A 20,560-nucleotide genomic window follows, 5' to 3' on the forward strand; every position below is an offset into this window, starting at 1 on the left:
GCTTTCTTTAAGTCCCACCAGAGGTTCTCAATCGGATTTAAGTCTGGTGACTGCGATGGCCACTTCAAAATGTTCCAGCCTTTAATCTGCAACCATGCTCTAGTGGACTTGGAGGTATGCTTGGGATCATTGTCCTGTTGAAAGGTCCAACGTCTCCCAAGCCTCAGGTTTGTGACGGACTGCATCACATTTTCATCCAATATCTCCTGGTACTGAAGAGAATTCATGGTACCTTGCACACGCTGAAGCTTCCCTGTACCTGTAGAAGCAAAACCTCCCCAAAGCATGATTGACCCCACGCCATGCTTCACAGTAGGCAAGGTGTTCTTTTCTTCATAGGCCTTGTTCTTCCTCCTCCAAACATAGCGTTTATCCATGGGCCCAAACAGTTCTAATTTTGTTTCATCAGTCCACAGAACACTTTTGTGGTTTGTCCACATGACTTGGCATACTGCAGTCGACTCTTCTTATTCTTTGGAGACAGCAAGGGGGTGCGCCTGGGAGTTCTGGCATGGAGGCCTTCATTACGCAGTGTGCGCCTTATTGTCTGAGCTGAAACTTCAGTACCCACATCTGACAAATCTTTTTTCAGTTCCTCAGCAGTCACACGGGGACTTTTCTCCACTTTGCGCTTCAGGTAGCGCATAGCAGTCAAAGTCAGCATCTTCTTTCTGCCACGACCAGGTATCGTTTCAACAGTGCCCTTTGCCTTGAATTTGCGAATGATGCTTCCTATGGTGTCTCTTGGTATGTTTAACATCTTTGCAATCTTCTTATAGCCATTGCCCTTCCTGTGAAGAGAAATCACCTCTTCTCTTGTCTTCCTGGACCATTCTCTTGACTTCACCATGTTTGTAAACACACCAGTAAATGTCTAGAAGGAGCTGAGTATCACAGTCCTTTTAAACCTGCCTAATTGGTGCTTATTATGCTTGATTGCTGCTCCTTGACATCCACAGGTGTTTTCAATACCTGATCGAAAACACTTGAATGAACCTCTGTTCTTACGAGTGGTAGTCTTTAAGGGGTTGAATAATTGTGTCAATGAAGAAATCACAAAAAAAACATTTAATACTGTATTACAAAAACAATTGATGTCATTTTAGTTGCATTTGGTTCTTTAAAAAGTCCTTGTAAGATTTCATTCTGAACACAATTACAAATGTGCACTAAATTCCCTAAAACCCTTTACAGCATTGGGGGTTGAATAATTTTGAACACAACTGTATATATATATATATATATATATATATATATATATATATATATATATATATATATATATATATATATATATATATATATAGTAGGGGGATCACTCTCTTTCGGGGGTCATTCTCACAGATATCTTCAGGACACCAAGTTTAAGATCCAAACACGGTGCTTTATTGCGGCACATCCGCATAAACAAACAATGATACAAAATAATAAACACTCGCCCGGCTGGGCTCTAACTACACAAACAGATCCCTGACTCACCTAAGTCCCTGTTAACACCCTGTGAACACGTGCGGCTTTCTGAGCCAATGTCCCACAGCCTCCTGGCTGTACAGAGCACAGTACGCCCACTGTCTCCAGTCCAGTGTCTCTTGGGGAATCGTGGTCTCAGCCCTCCTGGCTTGGACCACACTGACAGAGCCTCCAGGCCTCTGTCCACAGGTAACACACTCCCCCCTTGCTGACACCCTGAGAGGTGCTTTGTGCCAGCCTGATTACTTCCAGCTGGTCTCGCCTGTAGTGGAATAGGGGTGTGGACCAAACTATCCACCCCTTCCTTGCCTCTACCCTGCGTGAGACCTGTCACTTTCTCACATACACCCCCCCCCCCCCCTTGTTCAAGCCCGTGAGGGTGAACACCTGCATAACTACAGGAGGCTGGTGAGAGGGCATCCACCTGTCCTGGACGTGGGGAACAGCCACCCACCCTGCTCTTTGGCTGCTCCCAATAAGAACCGGCCCAGATTGGCTTTACAGCCACACTAAGTAACACAGTGTCAGCGAGCACTAGCTGCCGCTAACACAGAAAATTACTGATTCTTATTTCACCGAGGCCAGGAACCTCAGTGACACGTACCTTCCCTTTGTTCTGCCAGACCCACGCCAGCAGAGCTTGGTTTATCACCAAAACTAACATCTTGCCCAGTCTAAACTGCCTAAAGGCCTCATGTGCCCATCTCATGGCCAGGTACTCTTTTCCTACTCTTTCGCGGGTGATAATGATGCGCTCTCGCACTCTTTGATCTCTCTCTTTTTTGATCCTCTGGCTCCCGCAAATGCGCCTCATGTCCTTTCTTCGACTGCTGCAGTTCTTGACTGCACTGTTCCCAGTCATGGTCCTGTCCCAACACTTTCTCCTTTGCTTTGCAGGGCTCCTTCAGCAGAGCATGCCTGCCCCTGCTCGCTTCTTTTACATGCATCTGGGTCACTTCTTCCTTCTTTCCATCAGTAGTTACCCCCAACTATGGTGGCCGTTTTTAGAGACCTCTGCTTTTTTTGTGGCTTTTTCCACTTCGGCTGCCGCTCCCTTTGTCTTAGCTTTGGTCTCTGCAGCACCTGGGGACTTCATGTCAACCAACACATCGGCCTTAACTTCTTCAGCTTTGTCTTCTCGGAGTCTCCAGTCTCTTTGAGAGCCTTCTCAAACATGGCACCATACGCTTGCCCTCTTAACCCCTCCCCCTCTTTCTCATCGAGGCAGAAGGCATCGGGGTCTTTAGCATACTCCTCGTCTTCTGGCGTTTTCTCCAGAGGCTCACCCAGGACACTGGTCTCCTTTTGGGGAGGAGTCAGGAGAGACAGCCCACCGTAATAGCCCGGACCCAAAAACTGATCGTTCACCTCCTCGTACTTCTTCCCCAGCAGGCTGCTGGCTATTTGGAAGGCCTTGTAGGCAGAGGGAACGTCTTCCCGGCCTGGGCTACACTCTACCACGGGTCTGTGGCCTACGGCATCCACATCAGCCCCATCAACTGGTTCAGCAGAAGCATCTTCCATCTTCTCTGCCACAGCCAGCACCGCAGTGCCACTATCTCCAGACCCATTCTTAATAGGCTCTAACTTAGACTTCTCCAACTCATAGACGTTCTTCCCGACGTCATCCTTTGAGCTCACAAGATCATCTATCTCAGCTGTGAGTTGCTTTTTTAGCCTCTCAAATTCAGCATGCTCCCCAAGTGCTTCTTCACGTTCTTCGGCATACCGAGCCGATATTTATTTCTCTTCAGCCAGGAGCTAGCCAAACTTCTGTTCCTTCTCTATCGTATCTAGGGACTGTGTGGAGAGAGAGAAATCCATCTTCCTGATTGCAGCTGTACTGACAGGTCAGGTCATCTACCGCTGCCCGAATATGGGTCTCAGACACTAGGCTGGCGTCTCCCCACTCAACTCTAGTCACGTCAGGTACAATTATCGTCTGGTTGCTACCCGTAACTACGTCAATTTGGCAAGACCTCGACAAGGCAGCCTCTCTCTCTAAGTTGCTATCGGCCACGGCACATGCGTCACTTATATTACTTGTGTCATCATTATCAGTTCTGACCTCTAGGGGCACCAATGCGCTAATCCCCACATTGGACACTTCCCCAGCAACCATAAAACCCTGTGGGTACTGCATATCCACCTCTGGTACACCTTCTGGGCTCACAACATTAACCAGCATTTTTGTATCACATATATTTTTATCAGGAGGGGGCACTTCTCTCCTGATCACATCCTGAAAGGGAAAAGGCATGTCATCATCATATACTTGACATGACCTCACATTTTCATTTTTCACTTCAACTACATCACTGTTTTCAATGGTCCTTTCCCTTACACGTTCACTTAAAGGGACAGGTACAAGTTCTGCAGGAGTTTTTGCACTCTCTGCAGAAGTGTCTCCATTACTCCACAACTCCCAGCATAAGGGAAAATTACACCCCAACACTCCCTCATGCATGAGTGTATCTGTAACATCCAGTTCATAAGTCCCTGTTCTCATTGGAGTCTCACGCTCAGTGAAAAATCAGCGGATAGTCCTTATCCGCATGACTGTCCAGCACCTTTATTATTTTACCAGTCTCAGGTTTCAATATTGTGCCACCTCTTACCCGGGCTAGCATGGGATCCTGGATCCTTGTCATCCCATGTCTAGCCTTGATTCCGGGCATTTTGGGTAACACAAGAATATTCTCCCCTGCAGATTCCTGCGAGTGAGCAATCACAAGAAGCTTACCCGCCTGTTCAGACACTGGTTTTTCCATGTTATCACACATTATCGCAATAGTTTCTTGCCTCTGCGACTTATCACCTACTGGCCCGACAGGTATCAACTGCCGCCGGCTTACTGTCACTGGGTCTGCCACATAATTAATAACAGGAACAATCTTACCCAGCGATGTCACGGGTTTAGCAGTCCGGGAGCCAAGGATACTCCAGCCGCAGAATATGAGCCACTTGCTTCGCTCCATAACTGCTGGACAGCTGCACGCTGTTGTGGTTGGTCGCCCTTAGCAACCACCTCGCAGATCCTCGGCACATCCTTTCTAGGACTCTGTCTCCACCGGTAGGGAACACTCGACTTCCTGAGAGCTGAACCACTCTCCCCCTCTTTATCTTCCCGACGGTTGCCGTGGCAACGGCAAATCTTTGTTTTTTCTCCGGCGCTCCCAGTACACTGCCGACCTCTGGGAACTTTGTGCAGGGTCCATACAGCGTTGAGGACCCTCTATTCAGGGGTAGCTGCAGCTGCGCCTCCAGAGCCTCTCGCTCAGCATCAAATTTCGCCAACTCACTTGGGTTACAAACCCATCTGTTTGACTAGTTTTTCCTGCCGTTTAATCTCCCACGTCCGTCGGACGTATTCTTCCCCGAGACCCATGGCAACAAACGTAGCAGGAAAAACTTTCAGCAGAGAGTCCACTTTTGCTGGGCTACTGGCCCTTTAATTCACTGCAGTTTTACTTGCACTACAGCAAAAAATTCCACAAAAGCATGAGCAGCACCTGCTCCACCGAACAAACAGGTTTCCGGCCCTTTAACTTAAGCACAGCAGGATTCAGCAGCACCTGCTCTTTCTCGTCGTTGCCCCTAGCAACCGACCGTTGCCCTTCTCTCATGGACAACTTGCCCGCATCCGACACCAATTGTAGGGGGATCAGCTCTCTTTCGGGGGTCATTCTCACAGATATCTTCAGGACACCAAGTTTAAGATCCAAACACTGTGCTTTATTGCGGCACATCCGCATAAACATAAACAATAATACAAAATAATAAACACTCGCCCGGCTGGGCTCTAACTACACAAACAGATCCCTGACTCACCTAAGTCCCTGTTCACACCCTGTGAACACGTGCGGCTTTCTGAGCCAATGTCCCACAGCCTCCTGGCTGTACAGAGCACAGTACGCCCCACTGTTTCCAGTCCAGTGTCTCTTGGGGAATCGTGGTCTCTCAGCCCTCCTGGCTTGGACCACACTGACGGAGCCTCCAGGCCTCTGTCCACAGGTAACACACTCCCCCTTTGCTGACACCCGGGGAGGTGCTTTGTGCCAGCCCGATTACTTCCAGCTGGTCTCGCCTGTGGTGGAATAGGGGTGTGGACCGAACTATCCACCCCTTCCTTGCCTCTACCACTTTTTCCACCTTTAATGTGACCTATAAACTGTACAACTCAATTGAAAAACAAACTAAAATCTTTTAGGCGGAGGGAAGAAAAAAAAATATAAAAATAAAATAATATGGTTGCATAAGTGTGCACACCCTTAACCACCTCAGACCCCAGTGCTTAAAGGGTTTCTGTCACCCCATTAAACCGTTTTTTTTTTTTCTTTACTAATAATCCCTATAGTGCGATCTCATGATACATAAGCAAATTAATCATTTTGGTTCAGTAGAATTTGCTAAAAATCGATTTTTAAAATATGCTAATTACCTTGCTACCAGCAAGTAGGGCGGCTACTTGCTGGTAGCAGCCGCATCCTCCGATGGTAATGACGCCCCCTCGGCATGCTGATTGACAGGGCCAGGGAAGGGAATCGTTCTCTGCTGGCGCTGTTAGAATTTGAAATCTCGCGCCTGCGCCGTACCTGTCTTCAATCGGCGCAGGCGCACTGAGAGGCGGCCGCTCTCTCGACCGCTCCATCCTCAATGCGCCTGCGTCGATGACGTCATCAAGTACACCCGGAAGAGATTTATTATTAATAATCGTTGGTGGTATAGTGTTAATAACTGTCATTTTTATAAAATTATTTATTCCCATTTCGTTGGTGGTTTTTGTGGCAACATGCTTATTATGTACATACTTACCTGATTCGAGCATCCAGCGACATCACCAGACTCTCCGTCTCCTTCCAGCGATGCCGGCGTCTTCTCTTCCGGGTGTACTTGATGAAGTCATCGACGCAGGCGCATTGAGGATGGAGCGGTCGAGCGAGCGGCCGCCTCTCAGTGCGCCTGCGCCGATTGAAGACAGGTACGGCGCAGGCGCGAGATTTCAAATTCTAACAGCGCCAGCAGAGAACGATTCCCTTCCCTGGCCCTGTCAATCAGCATGCCGAGGGGGCGTCATTACCATCGGAGGATGCGGCTGCTACCAGCAAGTAGCCGCCCTACTTGCTGATAGCAAGGTAATTAGCATATTTTAAAAATCGATTTTTAGCAAATTCTACTGAACCAAAAATGATTAATTTGCTTATGTATCATGAGATCGCACTATAGGGATTATTAGTAAAGAAAAAAAAAGAAAAAACGGTTTAATGGGGTGACAGAAACCCTTTAAACACCCTGAAAGACCAGGCCACTTTTTACACTTCTGACCTACACTTGCAACTTACCACCCAAATGAATTTTACCTCCTTTTCTTCTCACTAATAGAGCTTTCATTTGGTGGTATTTCATTGCTGCTGACATTTTTACTTTTTTTGTTATTAATCGAAATTTAACGATTTTTTTGCAAAAAAATGACATTTTTCACTTTCAGTTGTAAAATTTTGCAAAAAAAAACGACATCCATATATAAATTTTGCTCTAAATTTATTGTTCTACATGTCTTTGATAAAAAAAAAAAATTTTGGGTAAAAAAAAAAAATGGTTTGGGTAAAAGTTATAGCGTTTACAAACTATGGTACAAAAATGTGAATTTCCGCTTTTTGAAGCAGCTCTGACTTTCTGAGCACCTGTCATGTTTCCTGAGGTTCTACAATGCCCAGACAGTACAAACACCCCACAAATTACCCCATTTCTGAAAGTAGACACCCTAAGGTATTCGCTGATGGGCATAGTGAGTTCATAGAAATTTTTATTTTTTGTCACAAGTTAGCGGAAAATTATGATTTTTTTTATTTATTTTTTCTTACAAAGTCTCATATTCCACTAACTTGTGACAAAAAATAAAAACTTCTATGAACTCACTATGCCCATCAGCGAATACCTTGGGGTGTCTTCTTTCCAAAATGGTGTCACTTGTGGGGTAGTTATACTGCCCTGGCATTCTAGGGGCCCAAATGTGTGGTAAGGAGTTTGAAATCAAATTCTGTAAAAAATGACCAGTGAAATCCGAAAGGTGCTCTTTGGAATGTGGGCCCCTTTGCCCACCTAGGCTGCAAAAAAGTGTCACACATCTGGTATCTCTGTATTCAGGAGAAGTTGGGGAATGTGTTTTGGGGTGTCATTTTACATATACCCATGCTGGGTGAGATAAATATCTTGGTCAAATGCCAACTTTGTATAAAAAAAAAAATGGGAAAAGTTGTCTTTTGCCGAGATATTTCTCTCACCCAGAAACACTCCAAATATGTCAGATTGCGAGGGCATCTCCTGTGCACAGCCCTCTTCAGATCATCCCACAGATTTTCAATCGTATTCAGGTCTGGGCTCTGGCTGGGCCATTCCAAAACTTTAATCTTCTTCTGGTGAAGCCATTCCTTTGTTGATTTGGATGTATGCTTTGGGTCGCTGTCATGCTGAAAGATGAAGTTCCTCTTCATGTTCAGCTTTCTAGCAGAAGCCTGAAGGTTTTGTGCCAATATTGACTGGAATTTGGAACTTTTCATAATTTCCTCTAGCTTAAAGGGAACCTGTCATGTGGATATTTGATTATAATCTAACTAATTATATACAATCATTACCTATTAAAAAGTGCCTTAGATGTATTCACTTACTGGTGTGACAGATGGTTACCTCATAATATACACACAAAGATGCCGCATGCTAATGAGCCGATTTGAGTCCAGCGTGATGTCATTGAGTCCAGCGTATATTTAATTCAGAGCTATAGCCACTCCCCTGCCCACCTGCTGCTGATTCATATGGAAAAAAAACTGTCATTCAGCAGCAGGTGGGCGGGAAGAGTCAGGAGCTCATGAATATTCATGACTCATCATCATCAGCTGGAGCTTTTCAATACAAGATTTTGGCAGATTGACTGGGTCAATTAAAGAAAGTGACCCAACATTTTGCTAAGAGAATCAGTCACTTATTTATGTTGCCCTTAGTTAGGACACCATAAAACTGGTGACAGGTTCCCTTTAACTAAGGCCCCAGTTTAAGCTAAACAAAAACATCCCCAAAGCATGATGCTGTCACCACCATGCTTCACTGTCGGTATGGAGTTCTTTTGGTGATGTGCAGTGTTGTTTTTGCGCCAAACATATCTTTTAGAATTATGGCCAAAAAGTTCAACCTTGGTTTCATCAGACCATAACACCTTTCCCCACATGCTTTTGGGAGACTTCAGGTGTGATTTTGCAAAATGTAGCCCGTCTTGGATGTTTTTCTTCGTAAGAAAAGCCTTTCGTCTTGCCACTCTACCCCATAGCCCAGACATATGAAGAATACGGGAGATTGTTGTCACATGTACCACACAGCCAGTACTTGCCAGATATTCCTGCAGCTTCTTTAATGTTGTTGTAGGCCACTTGGTAGCCTCACAGACCAGTTTTCTTCTCGTCTTTTCATCAATTTTGGAGGGACGTCCAGTTCTTGGTAATGTCACTGTTGTGCCATATTTTCTCCACTTAATGATAACAGTCTTCACTGTGTTCCATGGTATATCTAATGCCTTGGAAATTCTTTTGTACCCTTCTCCTGACTGATACCTTTTAACAATGAGATCCCTCTGATGCTTTGGAAGCTCTCTGTGGACCATGGCTTTTGCTGTGGGATCCTACTAAGAAAATTTCAGTTAAGACCAACTAGAGCAGCTGAACTTTATTTGGAGTTAATCAGAGGCACATTAAATGATGGCAGGTGTATGCTGAATCCTATTTAACATGATTTTGAATGTGATTGCTTAATTCTGAACACAGCTACATCCCCAGTTACATTATTTTTTGTTTTTTTTCTTCCCTCCACCTAAAAGATTTCAGTTTGTTTTTCAATTGAGTGGTACAGTTTATAGGTCACATTAAAAGGTGGAGAAAGGCTCTATTGTTGAGCCGAAAAGTTGCTTCCTTTTTTAATCACATTTGCTCTGGACACATGCCCTGGGACATCGCACCCTCTTTACGTTTGCTCGGTACCACCATTATTTTTATATATATATATATATATATATATATATATATATATATATATATATATATATCTCTCAATATTCATATAGTTTTGTAGGGAAAGAGTCAGCAAAACCCATAATTTATACATTCATATCTCTGCTTTTTTTCACCTCCTGTGAATCCCTATCGGTACAGGAGGGAGGGGTTACCAGTGACCGATAGCATTGTGTGTATAAATTATAGGTTTTACTCAATCCTAGATAATAAACGGTATATCAATCTGCTCAGCTACTTCTGCTCTACAACATTGTGCTCTCAGATTGCACTGCATTGTTTGATGACAGGTTTTCTTTAAAAAATGGATTTATCATATCTCCATTATAAATGGAAACTGACACGAATGCTACTTGATACTTTTTATTTCTTAACAGCATAGACATATTATAAACTGGCCAACTCCTTTAAAGGGTAACTGTCATGTTTTCATTAAAAAAAAAAAAAAAAAATTTAGCATATGTTACTGCAGCAGCAGCATTATGCATAAAGCAATCTTTAGTTTCTTCACATACCACTGTTTTCCTTGAGTTTTTACCTTAGTTATGGCTGTTTAAACATTTACAATATGAGGACCTTCTCAAGATGGCTCCTCTGCCAGTTCTCTGAGGCCAAAACTGCTTTCCCTCACTTCCTATACACACTTGCTGTAGCCAGCAGCTCCCTGCCAGCCAATCAGACTGGATTACTGAGAGACACTCAGTGTGAAGGACCGCCCCTCCATCTTCCGGTCTTCTTAGCAGGAGACAGATGAGCCCTAGCAACTGTCTTTTAAAGGGAGCAGTGGAAAGGGACAGGAGACATTAATGAAAGCTGTTATTTGAAGGTAATTGGAGATCTTTTGACAATCATTGACAGACTAACTCAGGTATAATAAACTCTAGCGCTAATAAACTAGCAAATAAATAAATAAAAATATGACAGTTACCCTTTAAAAACAAGGGCTGTCTCTAGGATGGCTTCTTCTAAGGGTCCATTCACATGTCCGCAAAATGGATCTGGATCCATTCCGCAACGTTGCGGAACAGATCCGGACCGATTCATTTGCAACGGGGCCGGAAAAGATGCGGACAGCATATAGTGTGCTGTCCGCATCCGCACCACAAAAAATAGAACAACATGTCCTATTCTTGTCCACAGACACAGACAAGAAAATACATTTCTATTAAAGTGCCGGCCATGTGCTGTCCGCAAAATGTGGAACGCACATGGCCGGTGTTTATTTTGCGGACCGCAAAACACTTGCGGACATGTGAATGGACCCTTAATGCCATCAGTTGGTCGAGATCAGACACTGAAGCTACTGAAAGGCCTGTAGGGATGTCACTAGTTAGACATATGGTCTGTTGAAGTCTTCAACCCTAACTTTGCTTAAAAAAAGAAACGCCAGAACACTAGGATCATCATGTGTGTCATCTGGGTACATATGGGGGCAGGGAATTCAGTTAATAAACTTACCAGAGACCAGAGTTTAAAATATCCACATTTTTGTCACTCTCCATCATTTTCAAACCCTTGGCCAATATAGAAATTTCCTCTACCTTTAATGTGCTCAGTCGTTGCTAAAAAAAGAAGAAAAAAAAAGAAAGAAAGAAAAGATCATTGGCATGTGAAACATTGTGAACACAATAAGGGTGCCAGTGCATGTTCAGACTTAGGTTTTCTGATGCAGTTTCAAAGTTAACACCAGGGGAGGATTTAAAAACAAACCAAAAAAATAAAGTTATTTTTTTATACTTTCCATATACTTTTAGTTTCATAAGTTTATCAGGAATCTGATTAAAATCTGAGTTGTACTAGCATCCTTAGGGCATGCCTGCATGTGGCAACCCTGCCAATTTGCTGCTGTGTATTTACGTGTGACAAATCCACATAGTACAGAATCAGCACGCTGTGCGTTTGCAATCTGCCGCATGTCGATTCATACTGCTGGTTTTACTTGTGGCTTTCTACCTTTGCAATGCGGAGGACCCTATGTGATACCACTGTGAAAACCAGTCCATTTCAGCCCTTTTTTGCAGCAGTGGTTTTTCTCCCCATCCACTACAGAAAATCCTGTGGACGCGTTGTGTGAACACACCCTACCTTGGGAACCGAAAGCTAAGACCACCACCACCAACTGCTAGAAAGAGGAGACAGAAGTGTGGACACATCATGCTTTCTCATCTCGCTGCATGAGACAAATTAAGATGGGCTCATAGACTTTTCAGAGTCCATATCCTGCACCAAAGAAAGAGTGCACTATGTGAGGACTTCTCTATCCTCTTTCTAGCAATCAGCAAGGGTCTCAGACATCCACCAATCAAAACATTTCTTATGTTGCTATGACATATTAAAAGTTTTTCCAAAGAATAGTAGCACGTTAAGTTGTGATCTACAGGTAGACCACAGAGCAGAGCCTAAAGATCTCAAAGTTGAGCTACCTCTGAAGTCTGCTTTCCGGTTTGCTCGCACACAGTGGAGTCATATTATTATGACCACTTACTACTTTTGACGTCGGCAGCACGTAGCTCATGCAGGAAGTCACGTTGCCAAGTCAAAGGGTTGCCTTCTGCGAACGTTTTTTCGTGCCAATCTCTGGGCCCACTCGTTCATGTAGAAGGAATTATCTACCAATTTGGGCATGAATCCATCCTTGCAAATCATGTACACCCATACATACCGATTGTCCTCCATGGGGCAGATGGGATCTTCCAGCAAGACAATGTGACATGTTACACGGCTACAAATATCCTATGTTAGTTGGAAGAGCATGATCAAGACTTCCAAGCACTACCCTGACTTAAACCCAGTTGAGCAGCTGTGGGACCACATCCGTGGTTGTGTTCTCTCTATGTATCCTCCCCCATATACCCTCCAGCAGCTGTGAGATACTCTGCAGTCAGCATGGCTTCAGATACCTGTGACAACCTACCAGGACCTTATAGATATTAGCTGGTGGTCATAATATAACTTGACTGTGTAATTACCATATGGAAAACAATTTCATTTGCTTGTATTGTTTTAGGTAAACGGGTCATTGACAGCTTATACCAAGGTTCATAAGACTCAATCAGGACTGTGGGGCAAGTGTATTACATATGTATTACATAACTGTGACCGCTATCACTAATATGAGGAATGCCAAAAATCAGAATTAGACTTACCGGTAATTCTGTTTCCTTGAATCCACCATGACGGCTTACACATGAGATTGACCCCTTGAACTCTGTAGGGGCAGGAACACACAGAGACAGAGTTTAAAAGCCACCACCCACTCTCACCCTTCAGTGTTTACCAATTACCTAAGTGTGTGCTTTCAAATTTTTAACCCTATAAACAAAAGGTAAATAAACTCAAAAGAAGAATTTTGTTTTGTATTACGGTACTTTATACTTATTATCGGTATGGTTAATGGGAGGGAATATACGAGCCATCATGATGGATTCAAGGAAACAGAATTACCGGTAAGTCTAATTCCGATTTTCCATTTCATCCACCATGACAGTTTACACATGAGAACTAACAGATTATACAGTAGAGGGGGCTACTGCTTGCAGAATTTTCTGGCTTAAGGTGAGATCTGTAGAAGCAGAGAAATTTATTCGATAATGTTTAATGAACATATTTATACTAGACCATGTAGGTGCCCTTCATATTTTATCAAGAGATACACCAGCCTTTTCTGCTCAAGAAGAAGCCATCGCTCTGGTGGAATGGGCTTTTATTTCCGTAGGGCATGTAAGACCCATTAGAGCCTAGCAGCAGGATATGGAAGTTTTATTCCAGTAACCTATGGATGCTTTGGAAAGCTTCTTCCCTTTATTGTGACCTATGAACTGAATCAACAGATTGTCATCTTCCCTAAAGATCTTAGTGGCTTCCAGGTACTGGATGATAGTTTCCCTTACATCTAAGAGATGGAATTTTCCTTCTGTAGGGTTTTGTGGGTCACTATAAAATGACAGTAAGACAATTTCTTGGTCCCGATAAAGTCAGAGACTACCTTTGGAAGGAACCCGGGTCTAATTTTAGCACTATCCTGTTAGCAAATATTGAAAAATAGGTTCTCTGCATGAGAGTGCCTGTATTTCCCCCAGACGTCTAGCCAATGTTATGGCTAAGCAGGATGTTTTAAAGGAGAGATGTTTAAAGGGAAATGTCCAGTATTGGAGCCAAAGGTGATCTTGTCAACCCCTTTAGGACTAAATTTAAATCCCCCTGAGGAACTTTAGGAGTTAATGATGGTCTAAGGGTACTTTCACACTTGCGGCAGAGGATTCCGGCAGGCAGTTCCGTCGCTGGAACTGCCGCTGGATCCGGCAATACGGACGCAAGCTGATGGCATTTGTCAGACGGATCAGGATCCTGATCCGTATGCCAAATTTATTGAAATGCCGGATCCGTCTTTCCGGTGTCATCCGGAAAACGGATCCGGCATTTATTTTTTTTCGGTCTGAGTGTGCGCACACCGCAATGCCGGAACCGTTTTGCTGGAACACTTGGGGCCGGATCCGGCAAGTGTTCTGGAATTTTGGACTGAGATAAAACCGCAGCATGCTGCGGTATTATCTCCGCCCTGAAAATTCAAAAAGACTGAATTGAAGACATCCTGATGCATCCTGAAAGGATTGCTCTCCATTCAGAATGCATTAGGATAAAACTGATCAGTTCTTTTCCGGTATTGAGCTCCTGTGATGGAACTCAATGCTGGAAAAGAATAACACTAGTGTGAAAATACCCTAAGTCTGGATGCTGCTTTCATGAAACCTTTCACCCATCAATGATCTGCTAGGTTAGTATCATAGAGATGTGGACTTTTAGGGTACCTGGCCCAAGTTCAAGGTCTAGTCCTTTCTGAAAAAAATCCTAAATTTTCAGAATAGAAAAAATGTGGGGAATTGGGTCAGCACAACCTGTATGTGGTGCACATCACTATGGCGAAATACATATACAAACGAAAAATACAAATGTGATAGCACTCTACATCCAGCAATTTGCCTCCATGCTGGATGAGGCATTGGTGTACATTTTGGCCAAAGCGTAGTAAGCCACTCACCACGTCAAGGTCGCCTCTATTTGAGTGGTCCCTAACTCTAGTTCCTACCTGTTCATGGGCCATGACAGCCACACAAAATCCAGGGAATGCAGGTCAGCGTGCACGCCAAGCACACTCTGCTTTTAACCCCGTCCGGTGCCATTACAGCTTTCATCGGATCCAGGGATGCAAGTACCAACATGCACGCTGAGCCCACCATATACTTCTCCTGGAGCCAAATGGCTACTTGACGTGGTGAGTGGCTTACTACGCGTTGGCCAAAATGTACACCAATGCCTCATCCAGCATGGAGGCAGATTGCTGGATGTAGAGTGCTATCACATTTGTATTTTTCGTTTGTAAATTTTCTGAATACATGGGGAGGACATATTTGGAGAATCATCTCCCAACCATCTACAGTACCTCTTCCAGATTTTTAGGTAATTAGCAGAGGTAACCTTTTTTCCTGCTGGCTTTTTATTTTTATTTATTTTTTTAAACAGTATGCCCAAGGCTCTTCTTGGTACGGTTTCGCCCTCTCGGTCACTCAGGTCCTGGTGTCCGGGCGCTCGGCCCTCCCCCTGGTTCGGGCGAGGGACTGCGAGGCTTCCAAACCTACTGCCTGACGGCGAGCGGTCAGAGCCATTTTCTTTAGAATGGAGAACCAGCTTCTTTTCGGCCAGTAGGGGGTTATCAATATCACCGTTACTGGGTCTGTTAGAATTTCCTGTAGTACTCGGGGAATTAGAGTCCAGGGAGGAAAAGCATATGCTAGATCCCATGTCCATTTTATTGAAAAAAGGCGCCTTTCTCTGGGATCTAAGGAACAAAAGCACTCGACGTTTGCATTTTTCTTTGAGGCGAACGGGTCTATTTGCGGCCTGCCACATTTTTTGGAAACTTTCCGAAAGATTTCCTGATTTAAAGACCATTATCCCGGGTTTAGGGTTTTTCTGTTCAAAAAATCTGCCTCTAAATTTTCTGATCTCTGAGATGAACCGCTGTAATGGGTATAAAAAAAAAATTTGCCCACCAAAAAAAAAAATCTTTTCTGATAAAAATTTTAGTTTGGGGACCTTGTATCCCCTTGATTTTTTAAACAGGCTACCGCCGTAGTATTGTCTGAAAGAAAAACTTGTATATGTTCGTTCTGCGTAAAAGGTTTTGAGCTACTTTTAGAGTCTCCCAGACCGCTCGCAGCTCTCTGTAGTTTAAGGATTCGTTTTTTTATTTCTTCTGAGCCTTTTTCCTGCCAGGTTGAGAGGGTTATTTTTGCTCCCCAACCTGTACCGCTTGAGTCTGTCTTTCTTCTACCAATTTAAATCTGACTTTACTTTGTAAGGAAATATGATTATCTTCCTGTCTAGGGATGATTGTTTTTTGTTCCAAAACCCTAAAGTCCAGGTCTGCATAATTCTGGTGTGAGCCTGACACCAAGCTACTGTCGTTATGCATGATGTCATGGCTCATAGCATCTCTGATAGAGCACCGGTTTTGTGATTGAAACTTTTATTCTTTCCCGGATAGTCTCTATTTTTTCCTGTGGGAGAGATGAAGTTTGGGGAATTGAATCTAACGTTATTCCTAGAAACATCCTGTTGGATGACGGGATCAAGAAGGACTTTTTCATGTTTACCAACCAACCTAGGTCTGCAATTTTTTGCAAAAAATAGCTGGTTTGACTGATTTCCTTATAATAGGAAACTCAGTATTAGAAGCAATCAGTCAAACCAGCTATTTTTTGCAAAAAATAGCTGGTTTGACTGATTTCCTTATAATAGGAAACTCAGTATTAGAAGCAATCGTCCAAGTATGGGAAGATTTGCAGTCCTTCGGGTCTTAGAGGAGATATCATCTCTACAACCAGCTTTGTGAAGATCCTTGGTGCTGAGGAAGGAAGGGTGGCGAATTGGAAATGATGCATTGAGCCCTTGTCGTCTCTTAGAAACATAAAACGCAAGATCAGAACCATTTGGCCCATCTAGTCTGCCCAATATACTGAATACTATGAATAGCCCTTGGCCCTATCTTATATGAAGGATGGCCTTATGCCTATCCCATGCATGCTTAAACTCCTGAATTTGCTGTATTTCACTGTAAACTCCTTCACTGTCTTAGTGCAAATCTGAGATATTTTTGTAAGTTGAGATAGAAAGGAACATGATAGTAAACGTCTTTTAGATCGACGGATGACCCATAAGCTCTTTCTTTGACTAAAACGATTCCATTTTGAACTTTCTGTAAGTTATCGCTCTGTTTAGATCTTTTAAATTTATGATGGTACAGGAAGATCTGTCTGGTTTTTGTACTAAGAATAACCTTGAATAGAAGCCCTACCCCTCTCTAATTCGGGTACATTTTTTACTACCCCTGATTTATTTATTTTTTTAAGTCTAAACACCTTTATATATTTTTGATAAAACTGTGGGGCTGGGGGAAGTGGACTGAAATCTTCATGGAGGAGTTGAGAAAAACCATAATTAGACTTACCGGTAATTCTGTCTCCTTGAATCCACCATGACGGCTACACATGAGATTGAACCCTTGACCTCTGTAGGGGCAGGAACACAGTTTAAAAGCCCCCACCCACTCTCACCCCTTTTGTTTACAAATTACCCAAGTGGGTGCAAAAATTTATATACAGGTGAAACTCGAAAAATTCGAATATCGTGCAAAAGTCCATTTATTTCAGTAATGCAAATTAAAAGGAATTGCATTAATGCAGCTTAAAATTTTAATTTTGTGAAAAGTAATATTCTAGGCGCAGAATAATCAGCTAATTAATTGTCTTGATGGGCCAGATGGATGGGCCCGTGGCTGGATTGATAAAGGGCAGAGAGCTCCAGTCAGACTCAGACGCCAGCAAGGTGGAGGTGGAGTACTGGTTTGGGCTGGTATCAAAGATGAGCTTGTGGGGCCTTTTCGGGTTGAGGATGGAGTCAAGCTCAACTCCCAGTCCTACTGCCAGTTTCTGGAAGACACCTTCTTCAAGCAGTGGTACAGGAAGAAGTCTGCATCCTTCAAGAAAAACATGATTTTCATGCAGGACAATGCTCCATCACACGAGTCCAAGTACTCCACAGCGTGGCTGGCAAGAAAGGGTATAAAAGAAGAAAATCTAATGACATGGCCTCCTTGTTCACCTGATCTGAACCCCATTGAGAACCTGTGGTCCATCATCAAATGTGAGATTTACAAGGAGGGAAAACAGTACACCTCTCTGAACAGTGTCTGGGAGGCTGTGGTTGCTGCTGCACGCAATGTTGATGGTGAACAGATCAAAACACTGACAGAATCCATGGATGGCAGGCTTTTGAGTGTCCTTGCAAAGAAAGGTGGCTATATTGGTCACTGATTTGTTTTTGTTTTATTTTTGAATGTCAGAAATGTATATTTGTGAATGTTGAGATGTTATATTGGTTTCACTGGTAAAAATAAATAATTGAAATGGGTATATATTTGTTTTTTGTTAAGTTGCCTAATAATTATGCACAGTAATAGTCACCTGCACACACAGATATCCCCCTAAAATAGCTAAAACTAAAAACAAACAAAAAACTACTTCCAAAAATATTCAGCTTTGATATTAATGAGTTTTTTGGGTTCATTGAGAACATGGTTGTTGTTCAATAATAAAATTAATCCTCAAAAATACAACTTGCCTAATAATTCTGCACTCCCTGTAGTTAGTTCATAGGGTAAGAATCGGTGAAAGGTCCTCTTTAAAATCCTTATACTGCGATCAATATATAGTGCTCTTACTCTTTTTCGTTCAGTAGTTTCTTCAAAAAACGGACTTTTATAATATGTAAATTACCCCTCTACCAGCAAGTAGGGCGGCTACTTGCTGGTAGCAGCCACATCCTCCTTTCGTAAAGACGCCCCCTCCTCATGTTGATTGACAGGCCCAGCGAGCGCTCTCGTCCTCTGGCTGGCCCTGTCTGCGTTCTAAATCTCGCGCCTGCGCCGTCCCGGTCTTCAGTCGGCGCAGGCGCACTGAGAGGAGGACGCTCGCTCGGCCGCTCCTTCCTCAATGCGCCTGCGTCGATGACGTCACATCTACACCCGGCGCAGGTGCACTGAGGACGGAGCGGCCGAGCGAGCATCCTCCTCTCAGTGCGCCTGCGCCGACTGAAGACTGGTACGGCGAAGGCGCGAGATTTAAAACGCAGACAGGGCCAGCCAGAGGACGAGAGCGCTCGCTGGCCCTGTCAATCAACATGAGGAGGGGGCGTCTCTATGAAAGGAGGATGCGGCTGCTACCAGCAAGTAGCCGCCCTACTTGCTGGTAGAGGGGTAATTTACATATTATAAAAGTCAGTATTTTTAAGAAACTACTGAACGAAAAAGAGTAAGAGCACTATTTATTGATAAATCGCAATATAAGGATTTTAAGTAAAAAAGTCAGAAAATTCCTCAACCTTCCTCCTACCCCGGCGTCATTGTTTTTCATTTTGTTTGTTCTGGGGATTAAGGAGAAAACCTCTACCTTTGCCCCCTTTCTGACAGCTCCAACATCCCGTTTTGCCCTTTCAACTGTAGGATTTGGACTGTGAACTAAAAAGGTACGAAAAGTTTTATTTTTTATATGGTTTTCAAATTCGTTGAGCCAAAAAATACATGACTCTAGACACAGAGGTTACCGCTTTGTCTTCACCCCAAACATAGAGGCTTCCCAACATTTCCTCACGAGGGCATCTGCCTTCCGCTCCAGAGGATCGCTTAGCTGTGACGAAACCTAGAATGGCAGGGAAGTTTTTTTTAACAACTTTTGCCACCTGAATGTCTTTGGGGTTTCATTAAAGATTTTAACTTCAGCCTGGTCAAATAACAGCCTATTTTTAAACTCCTTAGAGACTCCCAATCTTCTTTCTGAATTAGTCCATTCGTCAAGGATCATATCCTTAATGTTTTCATTTATGGGGAATACTTTGGATTTTTCACACGTAGTCCCCCAAACATCTTGTCCTGTACTGACCGGGGATTTTGGATATCTTCAATATCCATGGTAGCCCTTAATGTCCTTAGTAACATCTCCATATCCTCAGATGAAAAAGTAATATTTATTTTCGTCTTCCACAATTTCCCCCTCTGACAATACATCATCTTCAATATTATGTCTAGAGGTGGAAGCCTCCTCGTCCATGTCCTCATGATCAGAGGAGGATGGAACTGACAACCTGGATTTTTTGGCAGGAGGAACTGGCGCAAGAGAGGCCAGCGAGGATTTAATTTCACTTTGAATCATAGATTTAACCTCCATAAGGATAGATGGTTGCTCTTCCTTTACAAGCTCACTAATGCAAGATCTGCAAAGTTTCTTTTTATAATTTTTTTGCACAAGTTGCGCATCTTGCGTATTTGGATTTAACTTTAGACTCTTTCACTCCCTATAAAAAGAAGAGCAACCAGGTATTAGAATCTTCTAAATCACATGAAGAAAAAAATGCAGATATTTTTCCCCACAGGGGAACCCACAGCAGGAGCAGCCGAAGGTGGGTCTGCACTTTCAATGTGGCTTCCAGGGGCTTCAAGAGCTGACATGTTGTAGCTTCTCCGGGAGCAGGAATCAGGTTGACAATCGCTTTCTCTTTTACTCCTAGAGCAGCGTCTGACGTCACAAGCGCTCGCTGTGCTCCCCACGTGTTCCCTAGCTCCGCCCCCTCCGGCAATGCCAGGAACAGAGCGCAGACTGCAGTTCACTCTCACGATCGGCGTGCAGTGTGCTACTTTCCTCTGGTATGCTTCCTTACTAAAGGGGAAGGAAGACCATGCGGCAAGGAGTGAAAACAGACCCCCACTCTCAGGGACGAGAATCGACTCCTGTATTTTCCTCTGCCCAGCTTTAGTCACTACCGTGGGAGAGCAGAGGGGGAAGGAGAAAAAAAAAAAAAAAAAAAGACAAAAACCCTTTTCCTTAAAAGGTAACTGAATAAAATAAATAAATAAATAAATAAATAAATAAATAAATAAATAGAAAACTCTTCACCTCCCAAAAGGGAGGTCTTTCTGTGAG

General features: G+C 43.5%; 1 protein-coding gene across 1 annotated transcript in view; it reads right to left on the bottom strand.

The window, feature by feature from the left end:
* Positions 1–20,560, bottom strand: part of FASTKD2 (FAST kinase domains 2) — an 87,673-nt gene that overhangs the window by 41,547 nt on the left and 25,566 nt on the right. The window contains exon 3 of the mRNA XM_040441048.1: positions 10,986–11,089. Coding sequence (XP_040296982.1) covers positions 10,986–11,089 — 104 coding nt within the window. The remainder of the gene's footprint in view (positions 1–10,985; positions 11,090–20,560) is intronic.

The sequence above is a fragment of the Bufo bufo genome, chromosome 7 (assembly GCF_905171765.1).
Source record: "Bufo bufo chromosome 7, aBufBuf1.1, whole genome shotgun sequence".
In the NCBI taxonomy this organism is placed as follows: Eukaryota; Metazoa; Chordata; class Amphibia; order Anura; family Bufonidae; genus Bufo; species Bufo bufo.